The sequence below is a fragment of the Bipolaris maydis genome, assembly GCF_028858645.1.
Source record: "Bipolaris maydis strain C4 unplaced genomic scaffold PSV08scaffold_13, whole genome shotgun sequence".
NCBI lineage: Eukaryota > Fungi > Ascomycota > Dothideomycetes > Pleosporales > Pleosporaceae > Bipolaris > Bipolaris maydis.
Window position 1 is genome coordinate 1 of NW_027093869.1, and position 22,725 is coordinate 22,725.

Genomic DNA, 22,725 nt, shown 5'->3' on the forward strand with positions numbered 1-22,725 from the left:
TAATAATAATAATAACTAGTGTTATGGGGTAGGTTATATACCTACCCTATTGTAGTCTAGTCGAAGGACGGGTACTATAAGTAGACACTAAGCCTCCGATACTTTACATAGACCTAAGCAATACAATAATCTTTGGCTCCTAACAGTACCCTGGAAGGCTCAGCCCATAACACCTACTCAGATATTCCGTTCGGGAATGCCCCCCCATTCCAAAACTAAACTCTGTTAGGCTTAGCGTTAGGGCTTAGCAGAATTCTAGGAGCGTTGAATAAGTGCTAGAATTATGCTACTTAATTAACTACGTTACTTAGTTATTTAGTTAACTTCTTAAGTATGTAGTTAGAAACTCGTGCAGATTGTAGAATAAGTGATGCAAGAAAGTCATGCGCATCGAACAAGCTGCTTCTTGTTGTGCTGCCATATAGATGGCGCAAGCTATCTAGCTAGTTAGTAGCTTATGCTCGAGGGTTGGTGTTCGTAGCTGCGGCTCATGCTGACTTAGTGTTAACTACACGGGGTTTGGGTCTAGTTAGTTATACTTCTCTTGCCGGGTCCCACACTAAGGCTGGTGAGCTTTACGCTAGTGTTCCGTGAAGATTGTCTGGCGAGACAGTGGAGTGGTGTGCTTGGATAGAAAGGTAACAAAAGGTTAGACAACTTAATCTATATTGCTATAGACTAACAGGTAACAATCTTGTTAAGTAAAGATACTAGTCAGTAAGAAAGTACAATTTGAGTTGACCACAACGAGAGTAATAATGAAATCCATCCATCCTTATATCCTCATTGCTTCCAGTCCTAACATCTGTAGCATCTTCTAATTTTAAACCGTAAAATTAATTAAAATCTTTATAGTTATATAGTGTGGCACGATATGTGATCGAGCTCAAAAGATCAGAGGGGCGACCCGCAATCAGGTAGATAGAATCAAGCTGAAAAGTAATCGCTGTGAAGGAATTGATTGAAGAAGGTGCCTACTTATCTACGTACGAAAGATTATCGCAATATATACTACGAACTAGTCACGTGATACTACACCACAATAGATTTATTAACTATAATAGTTAGAAATATTAGTTATAGCTAATTACTCGGGCCCAACGCGGCCGTTGGGCCCGAGTAGTTATTTACTTACTTGGTTTTACAGCAGCATTCGACGGATTCGTCTATCTACAGCCCCCCGCCGTACGACCAATTGTATCATCGATCGCTATATGATACATAGCATCACAGTTCAGATCATTGGATACCCTTATTAGCAAGAAACTATCTAGCTCAAAATTATTAGCAGTAAGCGTGCTATTTCATTTGCGATTGCGGCTTCACTCTTACGCGCAGCTGCGCAGCAAACTTTACCAGTCTTACATTTTGTACGTAGCTTAGCGCAGAATGTTAGCTGTTGAATGACTGGTGTGATTGGTTAATCTGCGGTCTTCTGATGACTAGCTTCTTGGAACACTGTCTATTAGGGGTGAAGTTGCGATCGCTAGTGAAAGACAGTAATTAGTTATCTACTCGGGCCCAACGGCTGCTGTAGCAGAATTTCCATGAAATTGCCCGTGCTCCGCACGGGCCTAGTACGTATCACCTCAACGATAATGATCACCTCAATGATAACACGTAGCTTTTAGTACATACATCTACCCCAACAACTTATAATTAAACAAACTTGATTGCGCATATTGTTCTTACTATGCTTAAGGTTCATAAGAGAAAGTCTGTATATAAAGAAGAGGTGGTGGCGTTGCAAAAGCACGCCGAAGCGTTACGCCTACTCCATCAACCCAACATTAAAAGCTATGCAACTACCCACAACTTGCCATATCAGCGCCTGCGACGTGCCTATCTTGGACTTCCGAATCGCTGTGATCGCGCTAAGCCACCTGCTTTATACCGGCTTAATGAGTCTCAAGATCTCGCTCTTGAGCGGTATCTTGATGCTATCGACAATATTGGCTTTGGTATTCATCGTGGACTAGTTGAGCAGCAGGCAAACTCACTCCTTGAAGATGCGTATACAGGACTAAATGAAGTTGCGCCTAAGGTTGGCAAGCTTTGGGCACGACGATGGCTCGCAAGGCACCCGAAATATAGACGTGTAAAGGCAAAGTCGATTGAGGTACAGCGTAAGCTTGCCTAGGAGCCAGCAGCACTCCTTGACTGGTATACTAGGCTCAAAGACCTTATCGACGAGCGCGGTATCTTGCCTGAAGATATATACAATATGGATGAGACAGGCTGCTGTATTGGTGTTGCAAAAGAGCAGTACTTATACACTAAAAACGGACGTACGGTCTTTATCCACAACGCCAACAATCGCGAGCTTGTTACTCTTGTTGAGTGTATCCGGGCCACTGGCGAGGTTATTCCACCTCTTATTATCGTTAAAGCTGCTACTGTGATGGAGCATTGGATCGTGGATCTACCTGATGGATATCTTGTAGGCGTGTCCGATAGTGGATATAGTAACGACAAACTTGCGTACGCCTGGATCCAACACTTCAACAAGGTGACAAGCCGTAGTACCCATGGAGCTTGGCGCCTATTACTAATAGATGGGCACAAATCTCACTATACAAAGCAGTTTTGTCAGCTCGCTGAAGACAACAAGATACAGCTCTTTGCCCTCCCACCTCATACAACCCACCTCCTCCAGCCTCTAGATGTAGGTTGCTTTCAACCGCTCAAGTGGTATCACGGCAAGACGCTTGAGTACGCCTCTCGTACAGGCTCGCGTGATATCAACAAGGCCGACTTTATGGCTACAATAGAGGAGATCCGGTGCTTGACGTTTACAAAATCTACAATCTGCTCAGGTTGGCGCCGTACAGGCATAATGCCGTACAATCCTGACATTGTGTTAGCGCATCTTCGCACCCAAGAAGGTTGCTACTCTAGCAATAGTGACCGCTCAGCTACACCACCACTACCGCTTGTACAGCGCGCCGGTACACCTCTTGATATATCGTCGCCGCCTCCGCTCATCTCATCGCCATCTCGAGCGCCTGTACGACGCTTCCACCGTGTTAAAATCGACCTCGAGACGGCACAGCTAGTGCGGCGGCCTCAACGACAAAGTGCAACACCGGAACCTGAGAATCCTAAGCCTGGTGATGCTACTTGGCATACACCAAAAACAGTGCGACAGATTGAGCTACAAGAGCCATTTGTTCGCGCCGTAATCCAGCAACACCTCCCTCGTCAGGTCGCGGCTGATGTGATCCGTCACCTTCGTGGCGTCTCAGCTCTTGCCCGCAACGCCGAAGGCTTCAAGCGTGAGCTGCACAAAACTGAGGCTGCTATCCTTGCTAAAGAGGAGCGAAGAAGTCGTAAGAAGCGGATTACAGAGAGCAAAGGTGGTGTAATATACGCCGAAGACGCGCGGCAGATGGTGCAGCAGCGCCAGGTCAATGACCTTGCTCGTCTTGAGGTGGAGATAGCTACGAAACGACTTCGCGAAGCTACAATTATTTTCAATAAATGGAGACGTATCTTCCCAACTATACGAAACTTTGGCCGTAAATATGCTAAGCGTATAGCGGGCGGTATTACGACGCAGCGCGATGTCGCGCGCTGGCAACATATAAACGCTGACGACAATAACTACGACACCAAGGCCTTAATAAAGTGGGAATGGATACTTCAAGATAGCAGCTCTAAGTATCGTGAGGGCACCATAACGATAGATCATACGCCAGCTATATGGGTGGCGTATAATGTTCGTCAACTTGTCGATCCATATACGAAACTCACGAGCCACCATCTCACTACAGCTTTGCCATCCACCACGCTGTCACAGGACCTAGAACGCTTTACTCAGTATACTCAAGAAGATTGCGCAGAATCTACTTCTACAGAGTCGTGTATTGATGTGGATACTACTATTAAAACGGCTTACAAACTATAGTAGATGGTGAAATTAATACAAGCAATAGCGACGACAGCGACGATAGCAGCTACTGTAATAGTCCAATTTCGATAGTATCTGACTAGAGAGTGCTTTGATAATATATCTTCGAATCCTAAAATTAAAAAGATTGTATTTTTATATATATTTGGCTTGAATTTAGGATTGAAATATATCGTTATCATTGAGGTGATCATTATCGTTGAGGTGATAGGCCCGTGCGGAGCACGGGCAATTTCATTGAAATTCTGCTACAGCAGCCGTTGGGCCCGAGTAGTCTGGCCCTTTTGAGTTTTTCAAGACGTATTAACAAAGCAGATATTTATCACAAAAACCACGTAACAGGGCAAAGTACTTTCTAGAGGTTGCGGCTAAGAGTTTTCTCCAAGTCGCTAATACAGTGATGGAGGAGCTTAAAAAGATTGAGAAACTGTGATTGAAGACAATAAATATAAAAGAGAAGAAGAGAACACCATAATAAGCTTATATAAGAGCTAATGGCTAACTATCGAGGATTTCGAAGAGATATGTGCGGAAGCCCAATGCGAAACAGTCAAGAGTGTAAGAGGGATTAAAGGTGTGCTCAAGTCATACCATTGTGTTGTTTTCAGAGGAAATGTTGGTGACTTCAAAGACTGTTGGGGTCAAAACAGAAGATTCCCAACGTTCATGCCAACAGCTCGAGTTTTATGGCTATCGGTGTTTTTGAGGAATCTACGTTTTTGCGGGGTAATTGAGTCAGTATCAGGAGCGCTGCTATGTAGTGGTTAGACGACTTTACTTCACAAAATCAAAGTTTGATAGCACTGGCTTTATTCGTAGGTTAGTATCTAGTCTCATAAATATGTTATTAACGGAAATATTTTACATTCAAATTTCTATTTATTCACATAATCAACTGCCAGTCTAAATTCAATTACAATATCTAAAAAGATTGGTCTAATAGTACGTTTTACCCCTATAAGTTCATCTCGCTACTGCTAGCCCCTCTACTCTCTCCTACATGCACGTGCGTATCTATATGCGTTCGCGTAACACATGCATTCACCGATTTTAAGTAGTTTGAAGGTATACTGATTACTGATATTCATCCCTAAGGCCCGGAAAGACCCCGTACCGCAAAGTAAGCTAGGGTCCTCGACCTCGAAAAAGTATAACTCGTCGCGCACATAAGGCGCGTTACACACAGGATATAAGATCCATAATAAGCAGCTGACAACGTTCGGTCAGAGGTGATAATCTGTATACAGTTTTCTAGTGACGAGTAAGCTACAGTCTTGTATATACATTGTAGCTAATGACCTCTGTTAAACTGATGAAATCGGCCCGCGTCACAGCACATCGAGCTTTTCATTCTAGATTCCAACAACGCCTAGCGGCCACTCATAATTCTTTTGCAGACCCCCTCCGACAACTCTGTCACTAAACATGTGTATAGTTGTTGTGCTATGTAGATTTAATTCAGTTGGACGATCTTATTACCCACACCAGTTTGGCCAATCTGTCGCGCCCACGTCAGAGCAAGCACCACCCTACGATCATGTCGTAGCCTCAGTGGAGCCGGTTGCGCGAGGCGTATATGGAAGGTGCAATCCCACATTGTGAGCACATGCTACCACTGGGAGTCGTGGGTCACAAACTAACTTGTTGGATCAGCCGCGAGGTTATATCTTATCTGAAAGAGAAAATACGGCATGCTTAGGCACGGTACCCTTTAACTCTGATTGTACATTTTCATTGTACAATATGCCAAGATCTATCCCCTATCATGTGTCCTAATTCCTCACCAATGTTAATAAATAGATAGGCGGATTCACCCGACCACGCACGGAACTCGCTATCTGAGCTTCCAAATGAGCTTGTTCTATTAATAGGAGACTATCTGTCAACCGAATCTCTAGCTTCGCTATATTTTCATAATACGGATTTGCGCCCTCTTTTTCGCGCACTGTATTGGCCCTGAAAATAGCCTCATTGGGGTTACTCTAGGCTGCGCAAGTTAGCGACGTTGAAGCTGTAAAACTAGCACTACTAGAAGATGAAGTGGATGTGAATTATTCGAGTTGGGATGGACGTACGTCAGTATCCTTCGCTGTCGAACGTGGAGACGTTGTCATGACTCAACTCCTTAAGGCTGAAAATATCGAGGTTTATTTAAATAATCGTGAAATAACATCGCCGCTGGGTTGGGCATCGAGAATGGGGCGTGTGAAATTAGTCAATCTCTTAAAAGAAGTAGATGTTAAGACTGCTAACTTAGAGAAGTCATCGAGGAAGCCCTAGAAGACACCACATTGAATGGACACGTGGAAATAGTGGAAAGATTACTTAAGATTGCGAGGAGAGATCAGCATTTCCGTGACTACGGAAACTCTTTGTTATGTCTGGTAGCAAAGGATGGACAAGAGAACATTGTAGAGTTATATCTTGCTGCTGGAGTAGATCCTAGCGCAAGAGACAGTTGTTACAGGATTGTGCTCTCTCTAGTAAGTGGCTCCCATAGCAGAACCATGAAGCTTCTTATCGCGGCTGGCGCTCGTGTTAACCACGCAGATGCCCATGGACGAACTCTACTGATATATGAGGTTAGAGAGGGTTACAGGTAAGGAGTAGAGATACTACTCAGCGCCAAAAAGATTCATATCAGCGTTAAGGACCACGATGGATGGAGTGCTCTATCGTTAGCTAAAACACAAGAATATCGTAAAGCTACTAAGCAAAGCACAGAGAAGACAGAACCAAGAGGAACAACATATATTAGCATTTGGCGTCTGAATGGAAGGACGCTCGTGACGATGAAACTAGTCGCAAGCTTCAACTCGAACAGGTACTATTTAAGGACCCTGTAACGATATGGATGGATCGCGACGACGATTTCTGGACTTTCACCTTTAAGCGAACAACTAGAGATGTGCTTAAGAAAATAAGCGCTTAGTATTATTTGACACCGGTGAATTGATGCGAATATTCTTACGAATTGACTAAGTAAGAAAATGGGGAGTATATACTATCTGTGTCAACTTGGAATTTGGAGTAATATTACTGTCACAAGAGTGAAATAGAACAACCAATTACATTCCATAGCAATGAAAGGAGTTTAAAGGTGATTTTTGATGTTCATGGCGTGGCTGCGGCGCGCACAGCCACTAGGATAGTTACGGGAAATCATGCTCTTCCTCTTCGAGTTCGAGAATGTTCGGATACCAAAACTGCCGCAAGAATTCGATTTCTCGGGCAACGTTTATTCGGTCTTGGGAAGGTGCAGCTTATATCCCTCTGATCGCATAAACTTGTTCTTTGTCGGCGAAACGCCTTATCGAAAAGCGCGTGGCTCTGTAGACCGTCCCGGATGCCCTCTTGAAAGAACCCCATGAACCATCTCGCAAGTATTGGACTTCTTTGACGCTATTGTATACAGTTACTCCTGCAGAGCGGAGATTTTTGCAAAAGGTCATCAATCCGAAGTGCGATACTTCGGGCAGCACGGTATGACTTGAAGGAGTTAGAGGGATAAGGAGGTCGATAGTAGCAGACACGTTTCGAGCTACTTGCGGAGCTTCCGTAGAAGGGCTTGACAGGTCGCGCTGCTTGGATTATGCTGTTCATGTAGTTAGGTGGGTTCCAAGATGACAGTATGATTGACCATTCCACTAGTTGTAGTTTGATAACCGAGACGACCACTTTTTTCTGGCATTACGAACCCCATCCATAAAACTATCAAAACTACCCACTATTTGCGCTAGAATCAAAAGTGTATTATCCAACGCTTACTGTGTATTGACATGTCCGAATGTTATGACCAGTTTCTCCACAATTTCCACAATGTCCATAACTACCCCCACTACGAGGCTTCGTTGGTGTACGAGTGGGTTGATTATGCCCCCTTTGGCGACCTCTTCTCTTCATAACCTTTGGTGAATTCCCAGCGGTAATATCACGGGCAGCCTGAAGAAGCTTCTGATGTTTCACTATCTTTACGGCTTCAAGAACCATTGAGCATAGGTCCTGCTCAGAAGTTGTCGACCCTACGCCTGCTCGCTCTGACTGTGGTCCAAACTTGTACGTACTAGAAGGCGTTTCTGGCTGGAGTGTCTGTGGTGGGGTCTCAGGGCGCAGATCACAGTGACTAATGACTCTCGACGTGTTGACGGGGGGAACCCCTAGTACTTGAAGAAACACCCCATATTCTTCTTTCGCAACCGACTTTGAAATGTCGTATGCAAACTTACAGACGGTGTACAAACTTACTCCATTCTTCCTTAACTCGTTTTCCATGAGCTTAATTTGATCCGAAGCTGTTGTCGGCTCGTTTGAATGCAACACAGGCAACCTCCTTCCCGTAACCCTCCTACCACGTGCTGATAGTTCATCTGCCATATCTGCTACCCCAAAGAGCTAGGACGCAAAACCCTGCGAACCCAGACTGATAATATGTCGTATAGTCGTCTGCTTTTTATTTGTAATAAACTTTAGGCGGTTTGCCTATGCCTGGCCCCGAGGCTTGATTCCACGGATCCGATTGATGTCGCAACTACGTTACAAGCTGTGGTAATGGTCGTACACTCCCAAATCGGGCTGGGGCATAATATTGAAGGTCAAAAATGATTCTGCCGTTTTGCTCAGTTAGCATTATGTTCTGTTGTTGAGAGATTGCGGTTTGTACGTGATATTCACAATGCCAAGGAAAAGTGGCCATCAAACACGATAGGTGAGACACGTACTGAAATGGTGTTTGTCTACTCCGCACTCATAGGCATACTGATAACCGAAAAATGTGGGTAGAAGGAGAGTTTTGGAAAGCAAACGGGCTGTGCTTACGCGTGTAGAGGGCGTCCGTGTATGTAAAGGAGAAAGGAGGTTGGGCAGACGCTGGATTGGGAAAGGTTGCGAGGCACCTAAAACGCGCTAGTACTAGAGTACTCCCACGTGACTCCGTACTGCGTCTCCAACCCATGCTTCACTCCTGCACCAGCTCTACAGCTTCGTTCTGTCGTTTCCAGGCGCGTAGAGTTAATCACCCCTCCGGTACGCAGTCATTGCAAGCTTAGCCTGCCACACTCTACCACCAAGTACATCCCGCCGTAAAACACCGCCATGGTCCAGAGCGTCACGACTTAGCACGGTGGCGAACTCGACCCATTCGACACCACATGGATTGATGTTACTATAGGAACATTGTGCCTCGATATTTATAGTTATGTGTATAAAGACATATAAGTCTCACTGACTTCAAGTACTCTATGCTTCTATCCAGACGCCTCCGCAATCTGATGTAGTGTTGTATCCAGAATCAAGATGCTAATACAGCCGCTGTCAATCCACGCATTTTTCCCTTGTTTGGGCCCCGAGCCTTGAATGACTCACGGTGCGACTAAAGATGTCGCTCGCATCTCGTTTCCGCAGATGATCTCGGCAGTCTCTGGAAAAGCTTCGGCCATGCGCTTGAGCACACTTTCTGTATACTCCACCCATTCCTGCTGACACCTAGCACAAAGAGAAACCCCGCCAAAGGTATGATCTTTTGGTGCACCATATCTTTCAGGATATTCACATTCAGAACACAAGGTCTGGTCAGCGTTTTCCAGCATTGCCTTTAGGCCACTGAATAACAGTGACTCTTCTCGCTCAAGCACGAGGCGATAGTGCTCAGGTCTCTGCTCCTTCATGCCTTCTTGTTCATCAAGCCTGTTCCATAGCTTGATGTTCCTCCGTGTCTGCGCAATAACGTTCTTTGTGTCGGGTTTGCCTAGGGTAAGGCCTTCCTCCACGAAGCGGTATCGTCGCATCATCACATGAATTGGGCCACCAAAGAAGCGGATGAAGTTGATTACGCACCTCATCTCGGGCCTTCTCGCCCACGCTACGTCCAAAGCCCAGAGTGCTTCGCGGCATCTGTGAAAGGCTAGCACGCGCCTGTTTTCAGGGACGTATGCAAATGTACTGTTGACCTCTCCCTCGGAGCGGTGCTTAGGATAAGCTACCCCGTCGTACATCGTGTTACCCATTTCGGCCATGATGTCAAATTGGCATTCTGTAAACCAGATGTCATCAATGTCGTTGCAAACTAGAGCAGCACCAATGGTGAAGCGGGCGAGTGCATCAGTATCCCGCATGCGGAAGAATTGCCAAGGACTCTTAGACAGAGCTTTACTGTAACGGCGAAACAGCGTGGTGTTCGTCTGTTGGCTTGACTTTTGCGAAGACATCAATATGAAACAGCGGTATTCGCGGCACATCTCGGCACTGATAAAGAGAACAAGTTAGCAAGGGATATTATAAAGGTCGAGAGCCCTCAAAATTAGAGACGTACTAGCCTACTGCTCCGCCACATAATGTGTTAAGCACTTCAGTGAGGCTATAACCCAAAATCCTATCGTCGTTTTTGACCACATCCGTAAGGCCACCGCGAAATTCTGCAACGATGCCTATGACAATAGTGCGCATGAAGGCAACATACCGCGACCAGTTGGTATGTTCAGGGATCACACAGCGAGCGTATTCCCAAGCCGTTGCGAAAACCTCCTCTTTGGTCCTGGACGGAAGGTCGACATCCTTCAAGTCATTCGCAATGTCATCCGGGTAGTACCAGCGCTCGTTAGCAACGAACTCATCGTTATTTTTGTCATGGAAGTGTGGTTTTGGGCTTTGGCCATCGTTCGAAAAAGCGTTCTGGTTCCCTTGAGTCATAATATGGTGAATAGATTTATCGACTAAGCTAATGAGTATTCCAACAACACTGCGGAAGACTAGTTACCTATATATGAGATTACCCAAGGCTGGCGTTTTGGCAGCACATGGCTCTGTTAGTGTACACTCTCATGGGACACGGATCTGCCTGGTGTACGCCTACCTAAAAGAGGCTAAACTGAATAAACATCGCGTATTGATTGGGCTAGGTGTCTGTAAGACAATAAACCCATTGCGCTGCTGATAGAGACTAGCACCATTTAGGCAAAACTACCACTAAGTGATCAAGGCTTAGTGTGGGATCGAAGGTCGCATGCTGACAGAAACCGAGAACTGCATGAGGGTGGAAAGTTCTGATAGTTATTCCTGAAAAAAATCAATCTCTGTTTCTATACTGTACCATGACCCGTTTTTCAAGCTGCCGGTTCGTCTCTTAAGGCATGAAATGACCTCTATTTACCTGCACATCATTTTACCAATGCTTCTCCCTCAGTTTTGTGTACCCGCTCGCTTCTGGTCTGCAAAACACCACTAATTAATGCAATTATAAAAACTGTCTAGTACACTCGAGGCGCCGCAAGCTGAGATTTTGCCGGGTTTCCGTTAGAATCTAAGAATGCTTACGGTGTGTGTAGTATGCGATTCGAAACGCTTAGCTGTGATCTTTCCAGTTGGATAACTGTGTAAATACATTCTATTATGATGCATCATATATTTCATGATTTATCAGATGCGGTTTAATGGGAGTTGGTGTTCACGACCCCAAGTTGACCCTGACTCTAACTGCTAGTGCTGCCTAGACCAGGGTAATCACCGCAGCAAGTACTGCCACTCTAAGTAACCAGGATGATAACTGCGTGATATTCATCTGTATGCAGGACGAAAAATCGTAGGTTTCTCGATCGTTGAAAACACTTACATTCAAGGTGCTTACATCTACAGGCCAGTAAGCAGTCTGGAAAATTTGGCTGAAGACGCTGCACCGCAATCCTTCTAACTGAGGCACAGTCACTTTGTTTTATCAGTTATCAGTGTATTGGCACTATTTACTTAGAAACTGAGCAGGCTAAGATGGTAAATGGTCATTCAGAAGTTGCAGGTAGCATACCCAAAATTATGCACGTCAACTACCACGACCAAACAGGCTGTTCGAAGTGAGCCATAAATAACAAGTTGAGGAATGCCTCGTTGTAAGGCTGAATCGCTTTTTTTATTTTACCTGGACATACGGTACCTCAAAATGAGTATTCCGAAGATGTCTTCCAACCACAGTGTATTCCATATGGACTTGCTGATCTATAAAGACGCTCTTGTCGATACGAAAATGCCGAAGTATAACCCTAGTCTCGCTTCCTTCTTAACTGGAGAAATGAGAATCAGTAGCCAACTGGCTTGCGCTTTTGCCTTCTTTTTGGTTGCCTACATTAGTATGCGCTGCGTATATAATATGTTTTTTCATCCTCTTCGCAAAATTCCCGGTCCATGGATGGCTGCTACGACGCCTCTCCCTGATTTTTGGCATGATGCTGTAAGGAGAGGAAATTACATTTGGGAGATTCAAAAAATGCATAGGAAATACGGTACTTGGATATACATCTCGAAGGTTCTTTATGAAACTACCAACACTGACGGACTTGGCCAGGCCCTATCGTACGCATCAACCCGAATGAAGTCCACATCGATGACCCTTCATATTATGATAACATCTATGTTGGAGGAAGTCACAAAATTGAAAAAGATCCCTCCACCGTTGCAGGATTTGGTGTCCCCGCTTCTGTAGCCGCAACTATACCCCATTCATTGCATCGCTCCCGACGCAGCTACATGAATCTGTACTTCTCGAAAAGGTCTATCACAGCTATGGAGCCTCTTCTCCACGAGCGAATTTCTGCGCTCCTAGGTCGGCTCGATAGCGCTCTTCGCGAGGAAAAGAGAATCTCTCTTGACAAAGCTTTTTCCGCCATGACAGCCGACATCATCACACAGCGCTTTTTCGGCTACCATCACGACTACATCAGTGTACCTGACCTAGTATTCCCCATCAGAGAAGCTTTACGGGGCGCATCAGAGATCTTTCACTGGACTCGCTTCATACCATGGGCCACCAGATACCTAAAGATGTTGCCTCTTTCTGTCATCCGTTTCATCTTTCCACCCCTTGCTACTTTGCTGGAATTGCAAAAAGAAATTAAGAAGAAGATCATCGAGACGTGTGAAACCAAGGATGAGGAGAAGCAGAAATCTGTCATCATGCAAGCATTAAGTAATGAGTCGATTCCGAAGTCTGAGCGTACGATGCAACGCCTATTGGACGAAGGTCAGGTGATCATCTTCGCCGGAACTGAAACCTCATCGCGCGCCCTCTCTGTCGGCATGTTCTATCTCCTTTCTGACAAGTCGATGATTGGAAAACTACGCGCTGAACTGTCACAAGTCGCTCATATTCCTGAGATGGAGTTAGCGGCTGCGAACCTTAAGCCTTTACCTTACCTCGTCAGTATTCCTTCTTCTAGGCTTCTCCGAAAATCAATGGGCCCACTGACATTTGCTTTAGACGGGTGTGGTGAAAGAGTCAATCCGACTTTCATACGGCCCACTCGCCCGCCTCCCCCGTGTTTTCGTCGATGAAACACTGCAGTACAGCAAGTACTCGATCCCTCCAGGTGTAAGTCAAGTCCCCAAGGCCCCGTTCAGCACGTACATACTGATATATCCAAGACGCCTGTGAGCCAGTCCACATACTTTGTGCACAATAACCCAGAGATATTCCCAAACCCCCTCAAATTTGCGCCAGAGCGCTGGGTTGAAGCGGCAGAACAGGGAATCCCTCTCAACAAATGGTTAACCAGTTTCACTAAAGGCTCGCGTCAGTGTCTGGGCATTGGGTATGTTACGCTGTGCTAATACTAGCCTCTTTGTGCTTGATGTAGACAGCTGATGTATCTTGTGTAGATTGGCGCATGCGGAATTGTATCTCACGTTCGCTCGTGTGATTCGCAACTTTGACATGGATCTTAGAAACACGACTGCGGACGACGTTTCGATCGGTAGTGTGCTCATTATGGGACAGCCTAAAACGAATAAGAATAGAAGCCCGGGTCAGGGTGAGGTTGAAGTCATGATCACTCGAAAGCTCGAGGGTTTATGTTAGAAGAATTTGGGGTCTTGCACTACATGGAACGATATGGGAAGGTGTAAAATATGCAACTACGTCGTTCTGCACTACAAATTCCGAAAACGAGACAATCCAATTTACGTTTCCCCGAATAGTGTCGCCTTATGTTTGTATTTACTACCGCTCCTAGCAACTAGGTGGTCAGTGCTGGCAAAAACAGGTCACGGCGTAGTTGCGACGTCGAGCTTTCTACGCGATATCAATAGCAATATATTAATGAAAACCTATAGATATGAACACTAGAGAAAACCGCGATAATGACTATTTTGTGAAGCTGTACGGAGTACTCCGTACAGCCTCGAGTTGTAGAACTATTTTGGTGTTCGCGTGGGTTGGCCGTCATCATCGGTATCTAATCCGAAGTGCCGTCGCGCCGGCGCGTCGTCGCGTGTTTGTCCAACCATCACTTACATCGCGCGTCTTATCTCGTCACTCTTGGTTTCTCTTACCCTTTCCGAATCACATACAAGTCTGAGGATCGCGTTTGCGACCACAACGCTTTGGCAAGATATCGGCGGTTGATATGACTCTTCGAGGATGTCTACTCAATCGCGGTCGCAGATTGTGCAGTCTAACCCATTAGGTAGTAAAGGATTACTCTGTAGACGGCTTTCGCAATACTTTCAAATCTATATGCAAAGACATTGGCGTCTCCAACTCCTCGCAAGCGCTTGGCCAGCTGGGCCATGAAGGTAGTACGGGCTGAACATTTTTACCGCATTCCTAATACGCATTAGAAACCCAGGATTTGTTAGTCCGTCTTCTCTCTGCTTTGCGAGGCCTCACAGCCGCTCGAATTCTGCAGTTCCAAAATGGAGGCAAGAACCTCTTCTATGGCCTCTTGAGGCTCAATGCACGGGTCAGCTCTGATAGTTTCGACAACGGACGGATACGACCTCTGCTCGATGCAATCATCAACAACCAGCCTAATGAGATTGTTTGGGATAGGGTATACGAAGCCATCACCGAATCCACACCACCGCCCCGCCCTTTCTTGTCCTTTCAACAAACACCGCTGTGGATTAATGCGGGCAGTTTCGCAAACTCGGCCGAGCACCGCAAACACGTCGACGATGTGCTGAAGGAGGAGTTAGGAAACATGTACGTTGGCGTACCCGACTTCTTCGATGCCTTCGGAGATGTGCGAGAACTGGGAACAGCGGCACAGGTTGTATTGGACAAGTGCAAGGAAGGAGACAGCCCGCTCTACTGTGTGGAGAGCGGCTGGCAGGGCTGGCCTGAAAGGGCGAAGGAAAAGGATGTCTTGAGCTGGTTTGCACTGCTTGTAGATCAGCTTCTGGACATTGCGGATAAGCACTTGTCAACATCCCGGAGTTCACGGCCGCTGGCACAGCCCCATCGACCTTTGCAAGGCTCTTCGGCCGATCGTAAGCTGGACGTTGGCTTTGTGGACGACCCGAACGCTGGCGTGGACTCGAAGTACCGCTGATCGCAGATCCTCATACCTGGAGAGCTGAAGAGCAACCCGTTAGCCAACGGAGCGTCCAAGGCGTGGCTTGACCTGGGCCGGTACGCCAGGGAGGTGCTCGCCGCTTCGTTCTTGGCTTCACACTCTGCGGACCCTTTATGCGGCTGTGGGATTTCGACCGACTTGGGGGCATCGCCTCTGAGCAGTTCGACATCAACGAGGATGGACTGCAGTTTCTGTCTGCAGTGTTTGGGTTTCTGTGGATGAACGAGGCGCAGCTGGGGTTCGATCCGACCATCATCACAATCGGAGACCAGCGGTACATTGAGATTGAACGTGAGAATGGGAAAGAGCGCCTCGTCATTGACGAGGTCATAAAAAGGGTGCCCTGCGTTGATGGTCGAGCAACGACTTGCTAGAAAGTTCACCAAGAAGAAGCCCCTGGCACGCCGCTTGTGGTCAAAGATTCATGGCAGTATCCAGAGCGCGAAGAGGAGGGTCAGCTGCTACGCGATGCGACAGAGTAGGGTGTGAAAAACGTCGCGAGGTACTTCCACCACGAGACGGTCCATGTACACGGTCGAGACGACGTCATCTGCGCAAATGTACGGAATGGGCTGGACATAACGAAGGCAATGAACTACATGCCAAAGAGGCAGATGCCGCCGCCAAATAACACTGGACGTTGGAGAAACGGGGGCAGCAACGTAGCCGGAAGGAAGCGATCTTCGAGCTCCACGAACGCCCCGTTGCCACCCAGCAAGCGCCCTTGCTCTAGCTCTCCCACAAAACCTGTGATTTTGAATAGGATCCACCGCCGTGTGATCGTCCGCGACTACGGGAAGGCCATCTACAAAGCAAGCTCCCCAGCCAGTCTGCTTGCTGCATTCGAGCAATGCATTGACGGATATGAGTCATTACGCACACGAGGTGGCATATCACCAAACAGCCTTATGGTGAACGAGGATGCCGAGAACCCGTCCTGGCCGGCGTTCTTGGTCGATCTCGACCTTGCGATCGACGAACAGCGGGAGATGTCTTCCGGGGCGCGTGGGAAGACCGGCACGCGAGCGTTCATAGCAATTAGAGTGCTTTTAGACGACTAACAACACTCGTTCATGCACGACCTTGAGTCATTCTCCTGGGTCCTTTTCTGGGTGTGTGTTCACTGTGATGGGCCTGGCAAAGACATTGGGCCAACTGAGTTTGAATGTTGGAATTACGAGAGCAGTGGAAAACTAGCGGAGCTCAAAAAGGCCTAATTTCTGACGAGAGGGATTTTCTGAAGACTGTTAAGGCTAAATTCACAACTTGCTACAAACCGCTCGCTCCTTACGTCAATAGATTAAGGAGGAAAGTATTTCCTGATGGTGGGAGATGGAGGGATTCAAATTCAAAGCTGTACTTAGAGATGAAGGAGATACTTCGGGCAGCACGGGATGACTTGAAGGAGTTAGAGGGATAAGGAGATATATCATTCGGTATGCTTGAGATACACACCCGTGAAGACAATCGGTCACTTTCTTTAGCCATGTGGCAGTACAAACACATTTGTTTTGAGAGGTCTTTGGCCACCGCTTTTGAAGGCATTTCTACCTGATTTGACATTCATTCCATAGAGAAATTTTGTTCTATCTTTGTAGCCTGCGCTCTTGGTCTGCAGGGGGCTTATCCTCTAAGGCTTGGAGTAAACCCTTCTCCGTGTCCTCAAGCATGAAGAGCTGCTGTAAGTCAATCTACAGCAACGCGTCATATGCTCTCAAATTAACTCGAGGAATAGGCTTGAGGATTAAGAAAGGTTCTGCCTTCTTGCCGGGTTGGTATTGCGTTCTGTTATTGAGATGACTACTGAATTGATATTTGCCTGCTCAATAGTACAGCGCTAGTTGAGAAATATGGGTAGAAGAGGGAGTTTGGGAAAGCAAGTGCGTACGTGTTTAGGGCGCGTGTGTATGTAAGAAAGGGAAAGGAGGTTGGGCAGACGCTAGATTGGGAAAGGCTGCGAGGTAGCAAGATGAGCCTGCAGGGGCCTGTAAAACGCGCTATTAGACTGTAGTTTTTAAAGGAACCGTAACCCGATTGGTTCAATGCGTAGGGTTACAGATTCACGAAGAATTGATTGGCCAGTTCCAGCGAACTACTTTGTCCTTCACATTAATAGTAGTTTAATGGTGCCGTAATTTGTGGGGGTTTAGTTCATGGTCTCGCGGATCTCAGTTTAAGCAGGGTCTCGATGCTTAGCTGAAATGAATGGCGCAAACAAGAGGATATATCGTATACCAAAGCATGCTGTAGACAATACAGGATCTCTGCTTTGATCTGTAAGCGACTATTCCAGAAATTTGGTAGTGTTGTGACCCGTTTGTTAGACTCGCTATGTCTGGTGGCACTGGCTGGGCTTATGCACGTGGGACTTGCTGTTGCTCAGTGAAGGGAGAGGTACTACTTTCCTGGTGAGTATTGGCTTTGACCATTCCGAGAGTTATAGTATGTTGAACCTTACTTTCGTTAACTAAACAAGCATTGCTAGATCGGTGTCGAAAAGCTGTACATATTCGGATTCCTATCGTAATATCAACGCTGCAATTTCTTCAGTGCTATATATGATTCACTCGTCCTATACTCATCTATGATCTACGCACGTACAGATGAGCCTAACAGTAATGTTAATATCTTAGCTTCGAACCTGACGTGTAGGCCCCATGACCCTCGCTAGCTCTAACATGAGACGGTAGAGATAGATCGTAAAGTCTTCCTTTCTTAAAGCTTTTCCATGCCATTCACGGCCTGCCTCTGCGATCTCCTGTGCCCTTTTCTTTCCTTGTTCGTGGGCCGTCATGTATCGCATTATCTCTGGCAGTTCGTTCATAGACAAGCTGACAGGAACAAAATGTACCCACGGCACCACACGCTCGTCGTGCCACTCACGAAAAACAGTTTGCTTGAGGACAACGCTTCGTGATTGCAACAGAGTGTAAAACCGCCCGCTGAAAGAGTTACCATCAGTATCAAACGCGAACTGAGCACTCAACTGCCGGGTCCGGGCTTCTCTTTTGCTAACTATAAAGAACTGATTCTGTGCTTCGCAATCCCAGATGTCGCACTGAATGATGTCAGTAAATTTGACATCAAATAAGCTACCATGTTCTTCAATAGCTCGGTAGCTCACCCAGTGTCTAGGTTTGAGTTCCTGGAGATACACGTGGTGAGTCTTGTTCAGGTTTTGTACCAATTCGACAAAGCGTTGTCGATGAGAATATCGCCAGGTACCATTCCAGCTGTAGCTACCAGTGGTACTCCCTGCCCAATAGAGCTTCCTGGCTTTCTGGTCCCATAGAGGATCTTTCTCATCATCATACTCTCCTTGATCCATCTTATCGGTATACCAGGGACTGGGGTACACGATATCGCCAAAAGAACTAGGAGCTGCTTGAGATAAGATAGGAAGGTGCGTATTAGTAAGAATTGCCGTCATCGGGGATAAGAAGAAACCATGTGTTAGGGCGAATTCAGGGTGTAAGCAGACATCCTTCTCTTTAGACCAGTCCCCAACCAATGACAGCCTGGAGTCATAGGTACTACAGGCGTTCTGGTTAGGCGAAATATGTGCGCAAAGGCTAACTGTGTGATTCCATATCGATGAGTGACTCGCTTCAATAAATTGAGGCTCCGATATACCACTAGTATCAAGCATCGGTGGTTTCGGAATGATTCGGGGTTCATCCAACAAATTTATGAGAAATTCAACATCAGGGATATCCTGAGACACTTCGTTTAGAAGGTTTCCGAGATCTTTGGCAAGCCAGTGGTTTTCTTGCATGTAGTACTGTCCGTTCCGGAATCCGCATATTCGTAGGGCAAGATGCTCCGATTTCGACGCATAATCAATGTTCTTGTGAAGATGATTGGGATCAACTTTCCAAAGCTGACTTAGACCCTCGTTTATCATGTCGAAATCATCAATCAAGACTGAGTGCTTTGATTTTGCATAGAAGAACCATTCGTCAAACCCAGGGGGTGGATCTCGTGAGTATCTTCTCTGATACTCAATCTTAGCAGATTCGAGTGTTTTAGACTGCCGGCTGACGAGAAGCTCAAATTCCTCTTGAGCTTTACGAATGCGTATCTCGACGGGGTGATCTAGACTCCGGTTAATGCGCCTAATCCAGGTTACGATAGGAAGGATAGATCTAATCACCCTGCGTGGTATTATGCAGAAACAATGCAGCAGGCCACAGAGCGAGCGCAACTATTAGGAAGCAGATTTTGCTTTTGGATAAAAATCTCATAACTGTGAAAAGATAGTAAAAATAGCAAGACGTACCAATAATCATGCGATGATAGGGATTTAAATGGCAGCAACAAAGCACAGGCAAGTGCAATGACATCGCGAGATGGGGCTCGGGGCATATTGGCCGTTGATGGCAAGGGGTTGTATCTAGTGCCATGTTCAGGGATTACTTATTTTCGTGAGAAACAGATCCATTTGAGGGATGCTAATTGGAAGAATGCGCCGCAATCCTCCACAGCCGAGTGATTCTATGACCAGGGTTGATGGATAGGTAGAACACTGGGACGGTGTAATCAACAGAGTAAGCATAATAAGGCCAAACACATAACCCACAACTACTCTGAGTTGACATTTAGAGCTTCCTATCTTAGTATTTTATATGTATCTCAGCTTCCCGTGTGATTGTCCAAAGGCTTAACTAGGATACGATATCGCGGACAAACAAGGGTTCTAGCAGAGGGTTCATGAACCTGGTCAGCACAACACTACGCTCTCCCTGATCCGAAGACGCTTTACCAGAAACATAACTAGTTCAAGAGCTGCAGTGCATTCAATGTGATACCGCATGAGTTCTGTGATGCGGTTGCGAGAGTTAAGATGAGAAAATGCTTCATAAGAAAGGTTAACTACTAAATTTATTATTTATTGTAGCCTCAAGTCTCGCATTTACATATTGGCATCCGATCAGCACGAACATGAGTCACACTATCCACAGCATCTGTGTTTCCTTTGATCAATTGTGTAACACAATTCCAAGGACGCTCAGCGGGTTGAGTGACCAAGACAAAGTTTTGAACAGAAGGATGATACTCAAGGCAAGGCAAACAAACAGACTCACTGCCAATGTTTCCGGTACAACGACAAAACTCTGAAACCCAACCTCCATGTGCAAGCCTAATAGTCGCGAACTTATCCACCATGTTGCACTTGTTCAAACGCACCAACTGGAAAGCGGGCCCAAAAACTCTTTTCAAAGTTTCCTTGGTCAGCGCGCCGACCGCAGCAAATCGGTTCTTGGGACCCAAAGCACCATATGCCTGTACCACCAGGTACGAGCGTCGTACGTCCCTATTAGATTTAGCAACGCCAATACGGCATTCGGAAGAAAATAGAGGGTTGCTCTTATGGCATACTGGTATTCTGCCAGTCTCCTTCACAAGGTACCCACGCATTGCTCCATTATGGAACACAATACCGACAGAAATTGCGAGTCTCTGCAACACTAGCGCAATGTTAAATTCTTAGTCATGAAAGCGCTGCTGCCATATAACGCACCTTTGACATGCTTGATTAAGAATTCTACTTGTTTCTTCGTCCCAGAGAAGAAACAAAGCGCTACACCCGCCGCTTGCACTTTCAACCAGTGTATCCATGCCATCTCCACTTCCACCATTTCTGTGTCGACTAGTTCCGAGCACGCCTCCTTATACTCTAGGATCTTGTCATATTCCAGAAAATCGTGCAATCTTGCCTCCGGCCCAAATTGCTCTACAATTATGAGTTGTAACTCCGGGGGAAGTTTTAAAAAACGCTTTATCAGCTCGTTAAAGTATTCTAGCTTGGATCTTTGGCAGTTAGGACGACATATTGTGTTTTTAGCTTCGGAAGAGACTGTTCTGTCAAATGATGTACACCCTTGGCTGTCTCTCACACAAACACTTTCTCTTTTGCTTAGGAGACAATTCGCAGTTCTCGCATCGCCACGGAAAATTGCATCCTGAAGAGCCGTATGGCCTTTGTCATCCTTTGCGTGAATACCCGCGCCCTCATCAACGAGAGAGTTGACGATATCCACGTCGCCACGAGCTGCTGCTACGTGAAGCGGAGTTAAACCCAAAACGTTTTTCGCGTTCATACATGCGCCTTTCTTCGACAGCACGCCAAATACGAATTGCCCTTCTCTGGCGGCTTCGTGAAGAGGGGTATCGCCTAAGCTGTTTTGTGCATTTACGTGGGCTCCTTTGTTAACAAGCAGGACAATGGCCTTTTTTTTACCGTGAGCAGCGGCTATGTGAAGTGGAGTCCGACCAAGATTATCGTTTGCATGAACGTCTGCGCCATTGTTCAAGAGATAAGCGATAGTTTTCACGTGGCCGCGAGCAGCTGCATCGTGCAGCGCAGTACGACATCTTCCATCGGTTTCATCAATGTACATTCCTTTGTTGCAAAGATAACGGACTGAGCCGACACTGCCGCTAGCAGCTGCCTCATGAAACGCAGTGCAGCCATGATAATTCCTCATAATCATGTCGGCTCCTTTCTCAACAAGCAGGCTCACTGCCTTGTTCTTGCCACAAGCAGCTGCTTCATGAAGTGGAGTCCAACCGAGGTCATCTTTTGCATTGATTGCTGCTCCTTTCTCCAAAAGACGTCTGATGGTTTTAATATGACCACGAGAAGCGGCTTCGTGAAGCGCGGTACGGTTGTTGAGATCTTTAAGGTCGGCCCTAAACCCTTTAGAGAGAAGTATTATTATTATTATTATTGTAGATTAACGTCCTTTCTCAGCCGGTAGGCTATATAAGACGTGCAGGTTGAGCCTGCAAGTATCTAAGTAGGCTAGATTTAATCTAGATACAAATTGAGTAGGTGGGGGAGGGGGTCATCTAAATCGAGGTGAGACTCGTAGCCTAGTAGTTTTTAGTGAGTAGCTCTCTCAGGTCTTTCACTTTTAATGAGTCTTCCTCTCAGGTCGAATGGGTAGTTTTCAATGAGTCACTCTCTCATGTGGGTGGACCATACTAATATGGTTTCGAGGAGAGAAGGAATCGAACCTTCGAGCTCTGCTGACGTGAGACAGCAGAGGCTTTCCAGGCGCTTCACCACTGCGCCATCCCCCCTTTAGAGAGAAGTAAAACCACAGCTTTTTTATGGCCCCGGAGACATGCTACATGCACAACTGATTTTCCTTCTATGACAGTCTCAGAAGCAATGCGCTCTCTATTGATTGTCTGCTGTATTTCCTTTATATCGCCCTCAGCCACAGCAGAGCTGAGAGTAGAACAAGCTCGCATGTTGTGGTCCTTAGGTTGATTCACTCCTACTACTCCGTTTCAGGCCGGCCCTGGGATATTCAGCTTTGAGTTCTTATGTAGCATTCCTAGATCGCATGTACAACTTGGAAAATGTATAATGTCCTATAACTCACTGCAAATAACTGATATGAACTGTTTGTGAGGAGTTCAAATTTTACGTACTAGAAAAAGGCTAGTACATTTTAAAAGGCTCAGTATGTA

The 22,725-nt window shown here is 46.2% G+C and overlaps 7 protein-coding genes across 7 annotated transcripts; 3 read left to right on the forward strand and 4 right to left on the reverse strand.

The window, feature by feature from the left end:
* Positions 1-5,923: 5,923 nt before the first annotated feature.
* PSV08DRAFT_186941 (ankyrin repeat-containing domain protein) lies at positions 5,924-6,513 on the forward strand (the record flags this gene model as incomplete). Its single annotated transcript, XM_066091948.1, has 2 exons — positions 5,924-6,148; positions 6,241-6,513. Coding segments are annotated over 2 exons (498 nt in total), but the record flags the coding sequence as incomplete, so codon positions are not given.
* A 1,080-nt stretch (positions 6,514-7,593) lies between these two features.
* PSV08DRAFT_411754 (uncharacterized protein) lies at positions 7,594-8,743 on the reverse strand. Its single transcript, XM_014221644.1, has 2 exons — positions 8,629-8,743; positions 7,594-8,514 (listed from the first exon to the last, which is right to left on the reverse strand). The coding sequence occupies exon 2, from the start codon at positions 8,282-8,284 to the stop codon at positions 7,664-7,666; it is 621 nt and encodes a 206-aa protein (XP_014077119.1). The 5' UTR covers positions 8,285-8,514; positions 8,629-8,743; the 3' UTR covers positions 7,594-7,663.
* Positions 8,744-9,267: 524 nt separating this feature from the next.
* On the reverse strand, positions 9,268-10,594 carry PSV08DRAFT_186749 (uncharacterized protein; the record flags this gene model as incomplete). Its single annotated transcript, XM_014221643.1, has 2 exons — positions 9,268-10,150; positions 10,218-10,594. 2 exons carry the CDS (start codon positions 10,592-10,594, stop codon positions 9,268-9,270), a joined length of 1,260 nt encoding a protein of 419 aa, XP_014077118.1.
* Positions 10,595-11,963: 1,369 nt separating this feature from the next.
* Positions 11,964-13,745, forward strand: PSV08DRAFT_373456 (cytochrome P450; the record flags this gene model as incomplete). Its single annotated transcript, XM_014221642.1, has 5 exons — positions 11,964-12,174; positions 12,237-13,087; positions 13,149-13,259; positions 13,313-13,479; positions 13,547-13,745. 5 exons carry the CDS (start codon positions 11,964-11,966, stop codon positions 13,743-13,745), a joined length of 1,539 nt encoding a protein of 512 aa, XP_014077117.1.
* A 561-nt stretch (positions 13,746-14,306) lies between these two features.
* PSV08DRAFT_411755 (uncharacterized protein) lies at positions 14,307-16,684 on the forward strand (the record flags this gene model as incomplete). The annotated part of the gene is made up of 6 exons (XM_066093899.1): positions 14,307-14,355; positions 14,411-14,461; positions 14,507-15,198; positions 15,309-15,590; positions 15,726-16,286; positions 16,430-16,684. 6 exons carry the CDS (start codon positions 14,307-14,309, stop codon positions 16,661-16,663), a joined length of 1,869 nt encoding a protein of 622 aa, XP_065948253.1. The 3' UTR covers positions 16,664-16,684.
* Positions 16,685-17,872: 1,188 nt separating this feature from the next.
* PSV08DRAFT_373459 (glycosyltransferase) lies at positions 17,873-19,646 on the reverse strand (the record flags this gene model as incomplete). Its single annotated transcript, XM_014221640.1, has 2 exons — positions 17,873-19,338; positions 19,523-19,646. 2 exons carry the CDS (start codon positions 19,644-19,646, stop codon positions 17,873-17,875), a joined length of 1,590 nt encoding a protein of 529 aa, XP_014077115.1.
* A 1,065-nt stretch (positions 19,647-20,711) lies between these two features.
* PSV08DRAFT_186871 (ankyrin repeat-containing domain protein) lies at positions 20,712-21,959 on the reverse strand (the record flags this gene model as incomplete). The annotated part of the gene is made up of 1 exon (XM_066091945.1): positions 20,712-21,959. A coding segment is annotated over one exon (1,248 nt), but the record flags the coding sequence as incomplete, so codon positions are not given.
* Between the last annotated feature and the right edge of the window lie 766 nt (positions 21,960-22,725).

Bases quoted from the DNA above. Each gene is read 5' to 3' on its own strand.
- PSV08DRAFT_411754 (XM_014221644.1), bottom strand. From the start codon at position 8,284: ATGGCAGATGAACTATCAGCACGTGGTAGGAGGGTTACGGGAAGGAGG.